Here is an 18,021-nt window from a genome sequence, read left to right as displayed (position 1 = left end):
ACACTCCCTCAACTGCAAACAGACCCTGAAAAGTGCCCCGTCTGCTCTCCTCTCTGCCCCTACCTCCTTTCCATCTCTGTAACCCTCATTCCACAAGTGCCTGGGACTATTCTCCCTCTGCCTACCCCACTCTTTCAGCAATAACTTTCCCACCTCCCAACACCCTCACAGTCCAGACCACCCTCTGTGTTCTGTCCCTTCTCTCCTCAGTAATTATTACACATGCACCCCACAAGCACCTAGTCTCTATCACCCCAGCTAATAAACCCAGCCAGAGAAACATTCTGACCTTCATTCTGAGTCCTCCTGGTATCCTGTCTCCCAGAGCACGCAGTCCTGCCGCACCTCCCAGTTGTCAAATCTCCATATCACCCACAAGTGCCTGATTTTAACATCTTAAATCCACCTTTTCCTCAGATGGGAATGAGAACATCCCTTAGAGTTAATGTTACTTTAAATTATTTTGACTGTTGGTATTTTGCATCTGAACAGTCAAGTTAATGCTATTTGAGTGTGTTTACAGACATCTCCATCAGCCTAAGAGAGACCACTATTGTGGAATTTAATTTTTGTGCTTTTTAAAATAGTAGAATTGAGGGAAATAGTTCTGCTGACATGCCAGAGTTGAGTTGCTTTCACACCATGGAGTTTTAAGGATTGGGGAAGATTATTACATTGTGGGGAGGAGAGATAAAGGGATGCAAAGACATTTTTCCCAAACACCACTATTGTCACTAACAAAAAAGCCACAACTCAAAACAGGGTTTCTAATGGAAATACTGGTAGCTCCTTAATTGTAGTACTAACATCAGACACCAGCATGGGATGCACCCCTCCAACTTTGACTTTACAATTATTTCTCATTCACATATGTAGTACCACTAAAGTCAATGGGACTTTTAGCGTCAATAGGTCGGATCATTTCCTTGAGCAAAGGTTGCAGAACTGGGCCCATAATTTTTCAGGAAAGTATTGACAGTTAACTAATAGACTATTAAGATGCATGTGGATAATTATCAATTGGGATATGTCCATAAAAGAAATACTTATGTGGGAATAAACTAATTGAGAACTGGATGATGTTGTTCATCCACAGTAAAGCTGGGTACTGAAGTAATTGATTTTGATTTATGAAAAGGGGTTTGTAGTCATAAAAAATTGAAGTAGTTCATTACATAAGCTGCAGACTTGATTCAGGCCTTCATAAATTTAGGGTGCAGGCATTTAGCAAGGCAGGAAGGCAAATGCAATATGCTCCATCCTCGAAGTTAGGCAAATATTTAGTAGCAGTTCTCAAAACAGTTTTTGATTTTTTTTTTTTGGTAGTTGTGTTCTTATTTTATCTGTTGGAAAGTGTCCCTGTCACCCTTTGAGGCCAATGAAGACCCTTTGGATGTGGGGGAATATTAATGTCAGGACTAAACTTAGCTTTCTTTCATCCACTGTCTGTGCATCCATCTCTGGCCCTTTTGCTTATGGTGAGAATATTCAGAATGTAAACCAATGCAAACCAATTGTGAGGGTTTAAAGTTTGTCACTTGATTTCACCTAAAGCCATTGGTTTTTCCTGGGTTGCTACAACAGCCACACAAGATTATTCTTTAAGGTCTGTGGGAACCATGGCCACATATCCTTGATCTTTTGAAAGGAATCTTGATCATTTAATAGCTGTGGGAGGTAGAGACACCCATCCTGCCTCTGATGTTGCTAAAGTCACTACAAGCTTTCTCCCTGCTGTGCCATGCAGCTGGGCTGGCCTTTCTTCTGATAAGCCACTAACATTTATCATCTCTGTTCACAAGGAGGGATATTTTAATAGATTCAGAGGTATAGAAATCCAGTGTGCTGAGAAAGGGATTGAGAGCAAGAGACTCCCGAATTCTATTCCTGGTTCTGTTACTAATTCCCTCTATGGCATTGGTCAAGTCACAGTCTTCCTGCTTTAGTTACCCCATCTGTAAAATAAAACAATACGTCCCTGACTTGCACAGGGATCGTGACAAGACCCTCCAGAGACTGGATCTCTGGCTTATCTGAGCAACTGTCCCTCACAAAACTAGTGTACCTATTGATGACTATGTTGATGATCCAAGTAGCTGGCCTCCATTTCTGCAGCAGTAGGAGGCTGGGGAGACCTGAACATAAGAACGGCCATACTGGTCAGACCAAAGGTCCATCTAGCCCAGTATCCTGTCTTCCGACAGTGGCCAATGCCAGATGCTTCAGAGGGAATGAACAGAACAGGAAATCATCAAGTGATCCATCCCCTGTCATCCACTCCCAGCTTCTGGCAAACAGAGGCCAGGGACACTCAGAGTGTGGGGATGCATCCTTGCCTACCCTGCTTATAGCCATTGGTGGAGCTATCCTCCCAACCTGAAGTTTTCCATGCATGCCAGTCATATGCATAGTGGTGTGAGCTCACTGAACAAGTGCAGTTTTGTTGCAGTAGTAACTATCACAACCCTCCATTTACCCTCCCTCAGCCCCAAAAATATACTAAGGCTGTGCTTAAGCACTGGGTATAATTACAGCACTATACAGATAAGTTCTAACATATAGTGTACAAACAATATTTTCAACAATATCTTTTTCTCCCTTTTTCCAGACATTGCCCTGGGATTTATGGACGGTAAGATTAATATTTATCATTGCGTATTGAGATGTTTCTGTGCCTCTATTCTGTAGCACTCTAGAGGATTTGTAATCATTTTCACATAAGGCAAAACGAAGCATTTGTAGAGAATGCCAAAATACTTTAAAGTATGTGAAGCCCATCTAACACCATTAGGAATGAACGGGAAAAAAATGACTTTATTATTTGGACAACAAAAAACAAAGAGCTACAGTCATCCAGGTTAATAGGATTCTTCTACTTGTGACATTTTTTGGCTTTAAAATTGCCATGCTGGTGATTCAAGGTCCGATAAAGTCATTTTTACCAAGGTAATTTAAAGTGATTTATTTTGCTTATTAGTGCAAACAACAAATTGCAGTATATTAACAAGGTTTTATGACCTTTATCATCTAGCTCATATACAACAAATCTTTCTGGGGGGTTAATTTAAAAGGAAATAGGATCTTCAGCCAGAGTTCTACCATAGCTCTATAGCCGAATTAATCAGCCAAAATTCTATTTTAATAATGTACATTTATGCCATTGGTGCAGCCACTGCTTCACTCCCAAGAGCTGTTGCTCATCCCATCCCGAGTACCGTATAAAGCCATTAGGGAATATTATTTGGGAGTCCCCTTGAAGATGCACATAGAGGGTTTCTGGCATGTATAAGGAAGGTTTGGCAGTTCTTAATTGATATCCAAAATAAGGCTTCCCTATCTAAATGCCTACATGTAAAACAATATGATGCAAAGCCATAATGCAGGTCAGAAAGCTTAACAGTAGGGATCTGATCTAAAGCCCATTGAAGTCAATAAGTTTTGAATGAGGTCCTAGACAGCCTGTTTTGGTAAGAGCCTAGATATGTTCCCAGCTGTCCATTTAGGGTCACATCACGCTTGGGATGAAATTAACTCCCAGATTTAAATGATTTAAAGTGAACCTTCTCTCTAAATCCTGCATTACCTGCTGAACAGATGTATCATAAGCAGGGGATTCATATGTACAATTCTTCCTCACCCATCCCATGTAAAGCACAGAGAGACAAAAGTAAATGGTCTAGAACCTCAGCCAGTGTCAATTAGCCTAGTTGGTTTCCCTGGAGCTTATTTATATGAGCTGAGCATCTGGCCTTACATCTTTTCCCTACATCTCTGCTGTGCTAGTTTTCCATGAATATCCTCAGCACTCCTGAACTCATTTGTTTGCCGTGCAGCAGCAGCAGTAATAGACCCCAGAAAGTTTTGCCTCGTGTCCACCGCTTCAGGCGCAACATGCAAAGCCTCCTGGGGTGCATTAAAGGCCAGCAGGGAAACCAAACCGGGTTTGGGAGCTCTGGGGCCAGAAATAGGGCATCTGGTCACAGAGGTGGAAAGCAATTTTATAGGAAGGGAAGGAGACTCTCAGCTTCTGGGCAGGGCTAACGAAGAAGAGATATTTATATTGAGAAATTGTACTGAGGGTTTTCTCAGTCAAGCTGATTACAGCTATTTTCTGCTTTTATTTTCATTATTTAATAGCTATTGGAGGGTGGTAATGGATGCTACTGGTCACCTGTTTTCAGATGTCTGAGGTTGTATTTCCTTTGAACTTCCTTTCAATAGACACCTAATTTTTTATTTTTCAAAATTCAGGGGTGGAGAGAGAATTGATCTTTAAATACAGTAAATTTAAAAGTAACAGTGGACATACCATCAGCTGGTATTTAGAAAATCAGCTACTGCATAGAAAATGCAATTGCTCTTTCTCCTGTCTCCTGCTGCTGAATCGGGTATAATGATGTGCAGGAAGAAGAGGACTCATTTTCATGAGCTTTCTTCCTACTTTGTGTCAAAGTGCTGGCTGTCTAGACCGCCTGAGGAACCAAAGAACTCTAATCTGTGACCTTGTGCAGACTTTAGTAGCGCAAAAATCTGTGGATCTTTTCTGTTGACTCAAGGCCTTAAGAAGCAAAATTTACAGCCATGTTGCATGAATAGATAGCAAGTGTGATGCTTTTATAATGCTCATCTCTGCTTCTTAGGGAGGATTAAACAGAGCCCAGAACAAAAATTAAGGTTTCATTTACACACACTAGTTAGAATTTAATTTTTTACTTTTAATTTCAAAGCCAGTGTAAATGCCATGAGAACCTCTTGAAGTTATAACACTGAATGAATAGTAGATGTTTTATGTAAGTCTGCTTGTCTCACATTTTTCCTTTGTCGCTTGTCAATATTTTTCTTTTTTATAGCTAATTCTAGTTCTCTCCACTCGTGTTAAAAAACAAGTGACAAGCTTGACAAGGGCTTCACTGTTAAATAGTTTGGATCAGGGGTTTCACAAGCTTTATTATGTTGTGAACTTCCTCTTAACAGAAAAACTAAGCCAGATTCACCTTTGCCCTGCGCTTTGTGTAGTCATTTCTGCAAAGTGTTTGTAAATAGCTGGCATTTTAATTTGGCAGTGTTTTACACCCATTTGGCACTGATGCAAATGTCTATGCAAGGTGGATGGTTACAGAGAATCAGACCTATTTTACAGTAAGGCCCCTGCCAGGGGGTTGTGTAAAGGGACCTAGTTTAAATGACATCAGACCCATTGTCAGGCTCTCTAGTATTACTTTGTCCCTCTAGTATGCTGGGACCAACACAGCTACAATTACACTGCACAGACCAGACCTATTGTCTTTTGGATCACTTCGCATCCTGTTCATGATCACACAGAGCGATCTCCCTTTCTGTTGGTGATGGAATGAGATCCTTGGGACAAGCAGAAATTACTTACACGGGACAACAATGTTAGAGAACTATTTCATATACATTTAGCTACTAATGTGAGTTAGCAGCTGGAAACATGGAAGAGAGCCAGCACCATGTGATCAGCCAGCTCTGAGCAGCCCCTGCCAGCTCCACAACCATTGGTAATCCATATGGCACTGAAAAAAAAATCAGTAGTTTAGGTAAACCACAGGGTTTAGTGTTACATTTGTTTATTTATATGGTTTTCTTCCATACAGACAAGCAGTGAACTGGTGCAGCCGGTAAGTAAACCTCTAACTGTTTTAGATTCATCTTTTAATCAGTGTGATGTAATATAGTTCTCTGTGTCATCTATCAATACCATTCTTTAGATTGCTAGCTATTGTCTCCAAATATTACAAACCACATAACTTTTCCTTAAACTGTTTCACTTATTTTGCATTCTTTATCTTTAAACTAAAATTACTATAGTAGAATATGAATTTTGTGTTGTCTCATCAAGTCCACCGTTATCTTTTTCATCTTGTTCTTTTCTTTGCTTTTCTGCTTGCCTAAAGCCTGATTCTTCAAAAAGTCTTTCCCTGTGTAACCTGGTCATGGAGGAAACCCCAAACAATGGGTCAACAGAAGATATTAACAGATCCCAAACTGATCTAGGTTCACTCAACTGGGGCCTAGAACTTAGCACAGCCAGTGTCAGCCAGGAGATCACTGCAGGTGGTCCTTTGCCTTTCCCTGAGGCAGAGCAAACCTCAAGAGAATCCACTGGTACATTGTCTGCTAGTGTTTGGCCTGCTGTAGGTGAGCAGGAAGAACATGCACCAGGGTCATCTTCTATAGATGAAAATCAGAGGACTTCACTGAAGGCACATTCAGATGCTAGAAATATCCCAGGCAAAGATTTGGAGACTGATCAGCCTTTAGCGAATGAATCCAGTTGTGAGATGCCTATCATTGGAATTGATAGCTTATTGGATGAATCCCCATGTGATGTGGAAAAGGCAGAGGAGAAGAAGCAGGAGGAAGAAGAGTCTATGTGGGCAGGTGTGGAGCCATGTGAAAAGGTAGAGACCAGAGCTGTTAACTTCAAGGAGATAAAACATACAAAGGAGTTTGAAGAGACAGATTATGAAAATAAAGAACACAGTGAAGTAGAACCTCTTAAGGGCTTAGCAAAACGAGACCATGAAATCCTAGAAAACACTGAGATAGAAACTGTATGGGAGTCAGAATATAATAATGGGCAAACTGAGACAACTGTTGACAATTACCTTGAGGAAACTGGCCTGGAAAATCATGGGCAAATAAAATTTAAAGGGGTAAATGTCATTCAAGAGATAGATGGAATAGTTCCTGGAAGTTTGAGTACAGGGTTGGAAGATGGTGCTAACATAGCAGAGAACACATGTAAACATGTAGAATGTGCTGATGTTGAACCTGAGAATGTCTTAGATAACTGGAATCGTGACCATGAAACAGAGTGTTCGGATGACTTAGACCATGCTGGCAGTGTTATTGGAGGGAGGACAGCCATGGAGTGCATAAATGTTACGGGACATGTTGTCCTAGATGTTACAGACCACTCTGAAAAGGACACTGCAGATGTTGGAAAAGTTCTGTGTGATGCTGAATTATTCAGTGCAGAAGAGTCTGTTAAAGAAATTGAAGACAATAGCTTCAGCACCCTCCAAAATGGTAGTGCTGCTGATGAAGGTCAAGCTGACTTTATACCCTTTGAAAAAGAATTGGCACTGCAGCCTGAGTCAGCTGACAAAGCTAATGCAAAGTGCAGTGATTCTTGTTTAGATAATGTGGACGATAAATTGGTAGTTAGGGCAGCACCTGCAGTGACCGAAGACCATAGTAGTAACATTAGTGTCCCTGGAGGAGGCTTGGAAACAGATCCCTGGCTGGCAAATTGGGATCCCACAGTTAATAATGATCCCTGGGGGTTTTCTAGTCTGTCAGATGGCCAAACAAATGGATTTGATAACTGGCCCTTTTCCCCTAAGCAACAAGACTCAGAGGAAAGTAATATGGAAAACACCTGGCCAAGCTTTAGTGATAAATGGTCTACCCAAGGCTTGGGAAGTATAGATATTAGCTGGGGAGACATGGGTGTAACCACAAGCAATAAAAATCAGGAGGTATCTTTAAAACAAGGCTCATCCGGGGAGCAGGCAAGCATTAGCAACTCTGGACCAAGCAAGGAGATAGCTAGACCCTTGGTTCTGTTTCAAGTGGGAAATTCCAGAAACGCTAGCACCGAGAGTTCAACTAGTCCCAAAGACAATGAGACCAACAACTCAGATTTATCTGAAGATGAAATTGCTAACCGGAGATATGGATTATTGTACCAGGAAATTGAGGCTGATAAAGAAGAGGTACCTACCCCAGTGTGTAGCATAGTCTAGAAAAAGAGTTCCTTAGGTTGTACATAACCCTGTGTTTTATAAACAGTCCATTTACATGTTCCCCCTGCCTCCTCTAAACCCCTTGCTAATCTTGTTGAAAATTTCTCATGCAACTATCCAAAATGTGGTGCAGCTCTAAACCATCAAAGCCCATTTTTGTATTTTATATTTTCTAAAAAAATACACCTACAGTCTTTTCAAAATCCTAAACTCAATCATTCTGCCCTTTTTAGCCTATTAAAATGTTACCAAGTAGCTTCTCTCACTAACTGTCTTGCCCTTCATCTTTATTTTTTATTTTTTATTATTTTTGGTGTATTTTTGGCATTTTTAAAAATTTTCAACTAAGAATATATTGACTTATTCTCTGAGTTAATAAACTAATTATATTTGTTCTGCTTTCCACTTCTATTAGGCATCCAGCAGCACATTTAATGGATTCACACAGGTAAGAAATAAACATGTTTCAGAGATTTTCTGTGGTGTCACGAGTGGACAAGGACCCCTTATGCTTTGCGGGTCTCAAACTGCCAGAAGCGTAAGGAGCGGAGGACAATACCAGACGATGAGTTACCCCTTCCATTCCCAAAGATCGTACATATCTTTAATCTAGCCAGCTTGGGTTTCAGCATAGGGACTAGGGACCGAATGGCTAGGCAGCAGTTCTGCAGAAAAGGACCTAGGGGTTACAGTGGACGAGAAGCTGGATATGAGTCAACAGTGTGCCCTTGTTGCCAAGAAGGCTAATGGCATTTTGGGCTCTATAAGTAGGGGCATTGCCAGCAGATTGAGGGATGTGATCATTCCCCTCTATTCGGCATTGGTGAGGCCTCATCTGGAGTACTGTGTCCAGTTTTGGGCTCCACACTACAAGAAGGATGTGGAAAAATTGGAAAGAGTCCAGCGGAGGGCAACAAAAATGATTAGGTGCTGGAGCACATGACTTATGAGGAGAGGCTGAGGGAACTGGGATTGTTTAGTCTGCAGAAGAGAAGAATGAGGGGGGATTTGATAGCTGCTTTCAACTACTTGAAAGGGGGTTCCAAAGAGGATGGATTTAGATTGTTCTCAGTAGTAGCAGATGACAGAACAAGGAGTAATGGTCTCAAGTTGCAGTGGGGGAGGTTTAGGTTGGATATTAGGAAAAACTTTTTCACTAGGAGGGTGGTGAACCACTGGAATGGGTTACCTAGGGAGGTGGTGGAATCTCCTTCCTTAGAGGTTTTTAAGGTCAGGCTTGACAAAGCCCTGGCTGGGATGATTTAGTTGGGGAGTGGTCCTGCTTTGAGCAGGGGGTTGGACTAGATGACCTCCTGAAGTCCCTTCCAACCCTGATATTCTATGATTCTATGATAGGCTGACCCCATGAGTAATTAACCAGGGTTTTGGGTGGGCTTGTCCAGCTTGAGTAAAGCTAGCACAGGTACGTCTATACAAGCTGCAATCGCATCCCATGACTTCAGTGTAGACATACCCAATGTCATTAGGGTGACCAGATGTCCTGATTTTATAGGGACAGTTCCGATATTCAGGGCTTTGTCTTATACAGGCACCTATCACCCTCCATCCCTGTCTTGATTTTTCACACTTGCTATCTGGTCACCGTAAATGTCATTGATATGGCGCCAATATTTCAGGTGAAATCCTGGCACCACGGAAGTTAATGACAAAACTCCCACCACTTCTGTGGGGCTAAGGTTTCCCCCAATAAGCTACTGTGTTTTAGATTTTTAGCTGAATTTTTTGGAAGTGAATTTACTCAGACCCCAGAATGTTAAGTGTGGGTTTCATATTCTTCCACCAACTTTTATACTTGTGTGTACATCTTTGTGTTCATTTTTTAAAATCTGATTTTCAGTAAGGAAGTTAGTTCTAGATTAGTTGTTAACCACAGAAATATACTGGTGGTATTTACTCGGTGCTGGGCCTCGCAGAGGTGCAGCAAAAGCGGGGTATGGTGGGGAAAAGTTGCTTTACGTGACCTTTGCACCCTCACAATCTTGGGCTGCTCCAGGGCCCCCAGCATAATTCAGGACCCAGAGCTGACTATCTAAGATACAACAGCATCCCTGGGCTACCCTATGGGCCACAGCATGCTGCTTGGAATCTCTGCAATGCTGTGGCTCCGCTCCTGCCTTTCCCATACTCACCCCCCTTACACTAAGTCTTGTGATGTGGCCCTCAGAAGGCACATTAGCTTCCAACTCCCACAGCTGGAATTGGGGCTTTCAATGCCCCTTTATGCTGCTCCAGCCTTTTTACCCATACAATGGGTCTGGAGGGGGAAGAAAATCTCACCTTTAATTTCTTACAGAACCAAATCTTTGTACTACTTAAATAAATCAAAGTTCTCATTGAATTCAGTAGGACCAGAATTTGTCCTTAGTATTTTTGTGACCTGACTGTATATAATGGACCAGATTTTTAAAAGTTGTCTTCCACCTTTGCACCTGCAAATTATTGGTGCAATTTTGCATCCACAATTATTTGGTGGGACAGTTGACATCATAGGGACATTTATGCATCTTCACCTGCTAAGATAACTCTGTGATGGGTGCAGAAAAGAACTTAAGCTGGATAGAACAGAATAGAACAAATAATTACAAACACAAAAATGGAGGCCAGTACTTAAAAATCTGCCTCATTACATGTGAATTTTAAATTGACACTGAAATTTTAGGTTTCAGAGTAGCAGCCGTGTTAGTCTGTATCCGCAAAAAGAAGAACAGGAGTACTTGTGGCACCTTAGAGACTAACAAATTTATTAGAGCATAAGCTTTCGTGGACGCTTATGCTCTAATAAATTTGTTAGTCTCTAAGGTGCCACAAGTACTCCTGTTCTTCTTTTTGAAATTTTTGAAATGAATGTTGGCCAGACTCTTCTCTTGTTTAAAGTATATAGCAAACTTAAAAGCTATTGAATCCAGTGCACTTTACCTATAAAACAAACAAGCAGAGCTGGTCAAAATGTTTTGATTTAAAAAAAAATTGTTGAAGAATGTTGTTTTAACAAACTTGAGGTATTTCTTAACCCATTTCAATGTCAGTAAAAATTCAAATTGAACATTTTTGTAATTTTATGAACTTTTTTTTAATGTGTAAAGCTTTTTGTTTCTTCTTTGCTGGTGAGATAGTGGTAGAAAAAAACCTACTTTGTCTCCCTTTTAAACTTTTTTCTATTGGAAAAAAAATGGGGGAAGTGTGAAAAGAGTGGGGGAGAGTGGGAGGTTTTCCCCACCAAAACCCAAATTTTCTTTTTTAATTAAAAAAAAAATCTAATTCTAAAACTTTCATCAAAAAAGCATGAAAATTCTTGAATGAAATTAAAAAATCCACTCTGAAAATGTTTCACAAAATATACTAAACTTTTTTTGAACAGCTGTACAGCTTGAGTTGTCTAGTTGGTGATATCATCTGTCAAATAAAGGCAGAGGAGAATTTGTGTATTTATAATAAACATTTAACAAATGTAAAAGTTATTGCACCCAATGCACTCAACTTGTAAAACAGCCCAATGTCTATTTTATATTATAGCCTCCCAGAGGAAGTCAGAAGACCAGATAGTACTTAGTTAACATTTGTAGATTTAGTCAAATGTTATCTAAATCTATTGTGTGAAATACTAAAATCTGATACATGTACCAAAATTCCATACTTATGTGAAAAAAAACCTATTTAACTTGCTTTCACATCCCCATCTCGTTTGGATAAGCAGATTTTAACTGTCTGAAGGTACTGTGCTAATGAATGGTTCATTGTTTAAATTCCTTTTTTTCTTATGAGTTTCTTTCAATTTTTTAAAGATATCCTCCTTGATTTTGAAACAATCATGTAACATGACATAAAATTTAACATAAACTATGGGCTGACAACAACCAATCATTTTACAAAACAGTCTTCTGGTCAATAAGAATAGACCATGTCACTAGGGTGTACGGGAAGGCAGAATTGGGCTCTGTGATTGCAATTCTCATCCCTGCTCCAGCCACTTTACAATGCAGAAAAGAGTCAGAGCCACATAAAGGAGCCCTAACAACCCCAGGTCCAGACAAAGAAGAATTCCTTCAGTGCAGGAACTGAGGAAGATGGCTTCAGATTATCCTCCAAGAACCCCATCATAAATCCAGGTTTTATATAGCGGATGTGCTGGGAGCATGTCTGGGGGTAAGCAGGGCCACAGCACAACATTGTGGAGATTCGGAGCAGTACTGCCTCCCATAGAAAGATGGGGGCAGGCTGCCATAATTTAGCTAGTCCAGGCCTCAGAACAGCACAGAATCAGGAGAGTACAAAGGTGAGCTATAGCCACCTTTGTTGTAGTCCCTTCCCCTCCCCCCCTGGACTGCTAATTCTGTGATTCTGTCCTTAAAAACATATCGTAGGCTATGTCTACACTACCGCAGTAAGTTGCCCTACGCTACGCAACTCCGGTTATGTGAATAACGTAGCTGGAGTCGACATACCTTAGGTCAAGTTACTGCGGGGTCTACACCATGGGGGGTCGACGGGAGAAACTCTCCTGTCGACTTACCTTACTCTTCTCATCGGGGGTAGAGTACAGGGGTTGACTGGAGAGCGATCTGCTGTCGATTTGGTGGGTCTTTACTAGACCCGCTAAATCAACTGCCGGTGGATCGATCTCAGAGCATCGATCCCTGCTGTAGTGTAGACCTGTCCCCAGACTCTCATCCCTCTACCTTGAATGGTCCTTTACAATATGTGCTAACTACTTATGCTAAACAATCTGCTCCACCTTGCATTTAGCTGTGACATGTGGAGTGCCTTTCCCAGACCTGAAGAAGAGCTCTGTGTAAGCTTGAAAGCTTGCCTTTCTCACCAACAGAAGTTGGTCCAATAAAAGTTGTTACCTCACCCACCTTGTCTCTGTAATAGAGCTGTTGTACGTTGGGTGTATTGTGAGACCGTGTACTCAGTTTTACACTTCTAGGCCTTCATCAGGATAACGTTTAATAAATTTTCATTCTTCCATAAAGTATTTCTAAAAGACAGAATGTTTAATTGTCTACGTTTGAGGTAAACTTATTAAAATGGTCTATTTTGGGATCTGATTCTCCCTCACTTACTTAGGTAAAGCTCTGAAGTCAATGAGAGCGTTGCCTGACTAAGCCTTACAGAATCAAGCCTTTGGTAGATTTCTAAAATATTTTTTCTTGCTTCCTTCTTGTATATCCTTAGGATACTTCTCTATTCACAGTGCAATCCAATCAGAATGTGGTAGATAACTTGGTAAGTTGTGGCTTTTATTTCTTTTTTTAAATGTCCCATAAAATATTCCAGGTTTCAGAGTAGCAGCCGTGTTAGTCTGTATCCGCAAAAAGAACAGGAGTACTTGTGGCACCTTAGAGACTAACACAAATCTGACATCCGGAATCATAATACTCAAAAACCAGTGGGAGAACACTTTAACCTGTCTGGCCATTCAATGACAGACCTGCGGGTGGCTATCTTACAACAGAAAAACTTCAAAAACAGACTCCAACGAGAGACTGCTGAGCTGGAATTGATATGCAAACTAGATACAATCAACTCAGGATTGAATAAGGACTGGGAATGGCTGAGCCATTACAAACATTGAATCTATCTCCCCTTGTAAGTATTCTCACACTTCTTATCAAACTGTCTGTACTGGGCTAGCTTGATTATCACTTCAATAGTTTTTTTTCTCTTACTTAATTGGCCTCTCAGAGTTGGTAAGACAACTCCCACCTGTTCATGCTCTCTGTATGTGTGTATATATATCTCCTCAATATATGGTTCACTCTATATGCATCCGAAAAAGTGGGCTGTAGTCCACGAAAGCTTATGCTCTAATAAATTTGTTAGTCTCTAAGGTGCCACAAGTACTCCTGTTCTTTTTGCCATAAAATATTGTGTTGTGTTTTTGCAAATACATCTATTGCACTGATGTGCTTCCATCTTTTAAATCATGTACCCTTTGCTTGCAAGGTTGGGTTAAGGATTCTGTGAACTTTTCCCCACTCAAACATTTTTCTACTAAAGCAAACCAAAACAAAATAAACCCACAACAACCAGAAACATTGCCCTGCACCCAGCATCTTAAAACGGGATGTTTTTAAATATTCCAAATTTAATTTTTAGAATTTTAGTTTTATAATATAACAGCACTGGTCAGTTTGCACATAATTTATATTCATTTTTATAACCGGTGCAGTCATTGCAATCAAGAAAGGGTATTAATAAACACCACTGTGCAATGTTAACCAAGTAGATGCTGGCCCAAAATGGCACCAACTTTATTCTCTGTTACAATAATACATTATCTTTGTCACAGTTTATCCAGCTGGAAATATTACTTTTGATCAGTGGTTTTTCATATATTTAATCAGACACATTCATTTTTATTATCATACAGGGGTTTAGAAATGTTTATGCAAGTGACCATGCTCTGGTAGACAATTTATTCTCACCAATACTCTACTGCAGTCTTGATTTAGCTAAAGGTGATGGAAAAATATGAAGTGTCAGCATAGTAGGAAATAGAGACGTACACTACATATGCCAGCTGCCAAACAGGAAAAGTTTGAGAATATTATTTGGTGTGGTGTTTGTACAGTACATTTGCATATATCCAGAAACATAATAAATAGTGTATTTCCATCATTCAATAAGTGTACTCTGGGCAGTATTTAGCTGAAGTTCAAACATGGCAAATAGACTGCAGATTACTTGATAAATCCTGTTGTGTGCAAGCAACTTGAAGAAAATCAATATAATCTGCATTATAACAATTGTCTAAGTAGCTACAATTACTTATAGTATTAAACCTCAGGGAACTTATTAGTGGACTCCCTAGGTAGAACTGCCTAGTGTTTTTCATTCCAGCTTCTGATTTCTTCTTTGTGAAATACCATACAGCTAATATTAATTCACTACATAGAAATGTGCTGCACAGCAAGGTATAATATAATGAATGTGTCTTTATACTGTGCCAACTCCTGACATCCTTACGTAGGCAAACTTCCATTGACTGCAGTGGGAATTGGCCTATTTAAGGAATGAGTGAAAAATAAGTAAAGACCTCTTGATTTTACTTGAAAAATATTGGAAAAGAAAATGTTTTAATCTCTTAGAGACTTTTATAGAGGCTACCTTTTATATCACAAGAGACCTTCTACCCAACTGTGTGGTATTATTAAATGTGAATGAAGATGCTTGACTGAACTAAATAACTTCAGAGCTTTGCAATGTACAGAGTAATTTGTTCATGGTGGACTAATCCATTACAATTATTTTGTCTGGTTGAGCTAGCTATTCTGTGTAAGTGATCCCAACCTGTAGCTCCCCTTCTATATGGAACAAATCCTGCCTTAAGTATTTTTACCCCCAAACTAACCGCTGTTACATTAATTGCTTGGAACCTGTCTTACGAAAGGTGGAAAATCCTTCCCTTTTTTTTTTTGAGGGGGGGAACTTTGCTGGAGAATTGAGGTTGTGCCAGGACTGGTATTCCTGGATGCATCCTTATGCTAACAACAAATGTATGCTAAAATTCGACAGAATCCGAATCACGGTAACATGGCTCAGAAGATGGATTCCACATAGGTGACTGGTGTGGAGTTAACTGGTGGAGGGAGAGCTTGTTAATCACAATCTGGTTATTTTCATTCTGTCAGACTTAAATAAAATGTTAATGGGAGAAAGGGTAGACAGTGGATCTGGAAAAGAGCAGGAATGCAAATTGTTTCGGTCCATGATATTTGCTCCCTATAAATGACTGTCTGGTATGACTACATCCAGCATAAATAGACAGAACAGGCACCATTTATTTTCAGAACAGTCAAAACTGCATATAAAAGAACAAGGGATTGTTTTAAAATCTCATAGTTACAACAACCTTGTGGTTTAGAGACTGGACTGGGATTTATGAGCTCTGAGTTCAGGTCCTGGCTCTGCTACAGACTTTCAGAATATTCTTGTTCAGGTCATCTAATTTCTTTGCCTCATTTTCTACCCCTAAAACTGGGAGGATACTACTTCCCTACCTCAGAGGGATGTTGTGAGGATCAGTTAAATACACATAAAGTGCTTTGAAGATGAAAATGCTAGGGGTTAATTATTGTTACGAGGCCTAGTCCTGCTATCCTCTCTGAGGCATGGGTCTGCAGGATCAAGCCTGTTATAACAGCTACCAGGGAAAGAGAATTATAATAAATACAGAACTGTAGTTGTGCACTCTTTCCCGTTCCCCAATTTCAAATGTTCTTGAATGATTTTTTTCATTTAAAAAAAAATAAGATTGAGGCAGAAGAAGCTCCATCTTTGGAACCCCAGGCTGAAGAACCCCTCTCTCCCCCTGCCGCTGCGCCTGTTGCTGCCGCTGCACCTGTTGCTGCCACGGTTCCTGTTGCTGCCGCTGCGCCTGTTGCTGCCGCTGCGCCTGTTGCTGCCACGGTTCCTGTTGCTGCCGCTGCGCCTGTTGCTGCCACGGTTCCTGTTGCTGCCGCTGCGCCTGTTGCTGCCGCTGCACCTGTTGCTGCCGCTGCACCTGTTGCTGCTGCTGCCGCTGTTCCTGAACAGGAAGCTCTGCCTGCTGAGCCTAGTGAGCCAGCAGAGGAAGCTGTGGTGAGTGACCAAAACCTCATATGCCCCGAGCTTTCCTCTGATTTTTTTTTTTTGTTCATCGTTGTGTATGTGTCCACCACATTACAGCCGTCCTTTCCATTTTTATCCTCTTTACTTTTAGGGCTGGTTTCCATTCTGGCCTCCCATGTCACAACAGGCTTTCCAAAAGCTACGTGTGCCTTTTTACCCTAAAATGTCATTCCTCTCATGGCTGGCGTTTCAGACCGAAGTTCAACTGAACTACTGTGGATTCAGATATTGTAACTGTCAGACAAACATAACCAGGGAAATGAATTGATACCATTTATAAATGACACTATTAATGCTTTTCTCTTTTCAAGATGATCAAGTGGGGAGATAAGTACTGGGCTAATGTACATCTTGAATGTTGTTTGATTGAGTATTGAACTGCTTCCTAATAAAAACCAAAACACAGGTTTATGCAAGTCTCCTAATGTTAGAAGCCAGCCGGAGAACTGAGCTCCAAAGCCAATTGAGGGTATCCAATTGAAGATCTCACAGTCAACATTCAGAAAAATGAGAGTCAAATGTTGTGGGAAAAGATGATGGCTCTCAAAGAAAACCACAGCAAGGTTGCCTAAGCTGCTTCCCTCTCCTCCCCAGCCAATCTGTTATATTTCAAGAGGTACTCTAAGCCAGTGGTTCTCAGTCCATATTGGGTTTCCCTTTTTCCATAATGTGGCCACCATGGAGCCTCTTCCATCTAGCCGGGGCACCCCTGCTATTAACAATATGGAAAGGCCAGAAGGGTTTCACCCCAGTGCTGAGAATCCATGGTCTAAAGAAAAATGCATCCATTTCTGTTGACTGCCAGCCTAATAGTATATCTGCTTCCACAGGCACTATTATCTTTCTCCAGGTCAGTAACTAGTGGTCTATCACTGTTAGAATCTGAACAGGTATTCACTGGGCCAAATCCTGACTTCCCACGACTCACATTAAAGGTTATTAAATCAGATTATATCACCATTGCTTTTCACTCACTTATAGATAGATTGTAAGACATTGTGTGTGGGAAGAGAAGAATTTGGCTGGAAGCCATCTGAGGCATTACCCTCATTTGAAGGCACTTTAATCACTCCTATTTAGAGTTAGTAAAATAATCCAAAGAATTATTTGATATTCCACATAACTGCTCCAAAAATCCAGTTCACTGAGGCCCATAACTGAGTCTGGAATTTTCTTGTGGACTGTTGCAGACACATGACCCAGAATTAGGAAAAAAACCTGTTTTAGGGGTCCATCCTTCTGCCATTGAAGTCGATGAGTGTTTCATTCACCTTTTATGACCCTCAGGAAGCAGTTTGATCCAGAGATAGGGGCACTGGATGGGGAATCAGAGGACGTAATAGGTGACATGGGCAAGTTTCTGTGCCTCATTTTCTGGTGCTGCCTACTTTGTAAAGCTAGGTATTTATTAGTAAGAGCAGGATTAGTCCTTCCTTCATCCACCATTTCACTAGGGGTAGGGGAAGTGGACGTCTGCTTTTTCCTGTTTGACTATATGAAATCAAAACAGTGCTTGTCTACATCTAGACAAACATATCATCTATAGAATTTATTTATGGCATACGTACTGCAGTGAACAGGCCTTATCATATGTGTCGTGGGACTCTACTCAAAA

At 40.7% G+C, this 18,021-nt stretch overlaps 2 protein-coding genes across 5 annotated transcripts in view; both read left to right on the top strand.

The window, feature by feature from the left end:
- LOC101935615 (amphiphysin) overlaps positions 1–18,021 on the top strand; it is a 193,254-nt gene that overhangs the window by 147,910 nt on the left and 27,323 nt on the right. For 2 of the 4 annotated variants that reach the window (XM_065583804.1, XM_065583803.1), the window contains exons 13-18: positions 2,609–2,632; positions 5,616–5,639; positions 5,916–6,422; positions 8,188–8,220; positions 12,969–13,019; positions 16,050–16,376. In XM_065583804.1, coding sequence (XP_065439876.1) covers positions 2,609–2,632; positions 5,616–5,639; positions 5,916–6,422; positions 8,188–8,220; positions 12,969–13,019; positions 16,050–16,376 — 966 coding nt within the window. The remainder of the gene's footprint in view (positions 1–2,608; positions 2,633–5,615; positions 5,640–5,915; positions 6,423–8,187; positions 8,221–12,968; positions 13,020–16,049; positions 16,377–18,021) is intronic. The other 2 variants (XM_065583806.1, XM_065583805.1) reach the window with 1 other exon arrangement.
- Positions 6,435–7,896, top strand: LOC135981412 (uncharacterized). Its single transcript, XM_065583807.1, has one exon. It carries the CDS (start codon positions 6,891–6,893, stop codon positions 7,770–7,772), a length of 882 nt encoding a protein of 293 aa, XP_065439879.1. The 5' UTR covers positions 6,435–6,890; the 3' UTR covers positions 7,773–7,896.

Source organism: Chrysemys picta, chromosome 2 (genome assembly GCF_011386835.1).
Source record: "Chrysemys picta bellii isolate R12L10 chromosome 2, ASM1138683v2, whole genome shotgun sequence".
Classification (NCBI taxonomy): domain Eukaryota; kingdom Metazoa; phylum Chordata; order Testudines; family Emydidae; genus Chrysemys; species Chrysemys picta.
The sequence above is the reverse complement of the archived record's forward strand: the minus strand, read 5'-3'. Positions and strand labels throughout refer to the sequence as shown.

Coding starts and splice junctions, on each gene's coding strand:
- LOC135981412 (XM_065583807.1), top strand. CDS start 6,891: ATGGAGTGCATAAATGTTACGGGACATGTTGTCCTAGATGTTACAGAC.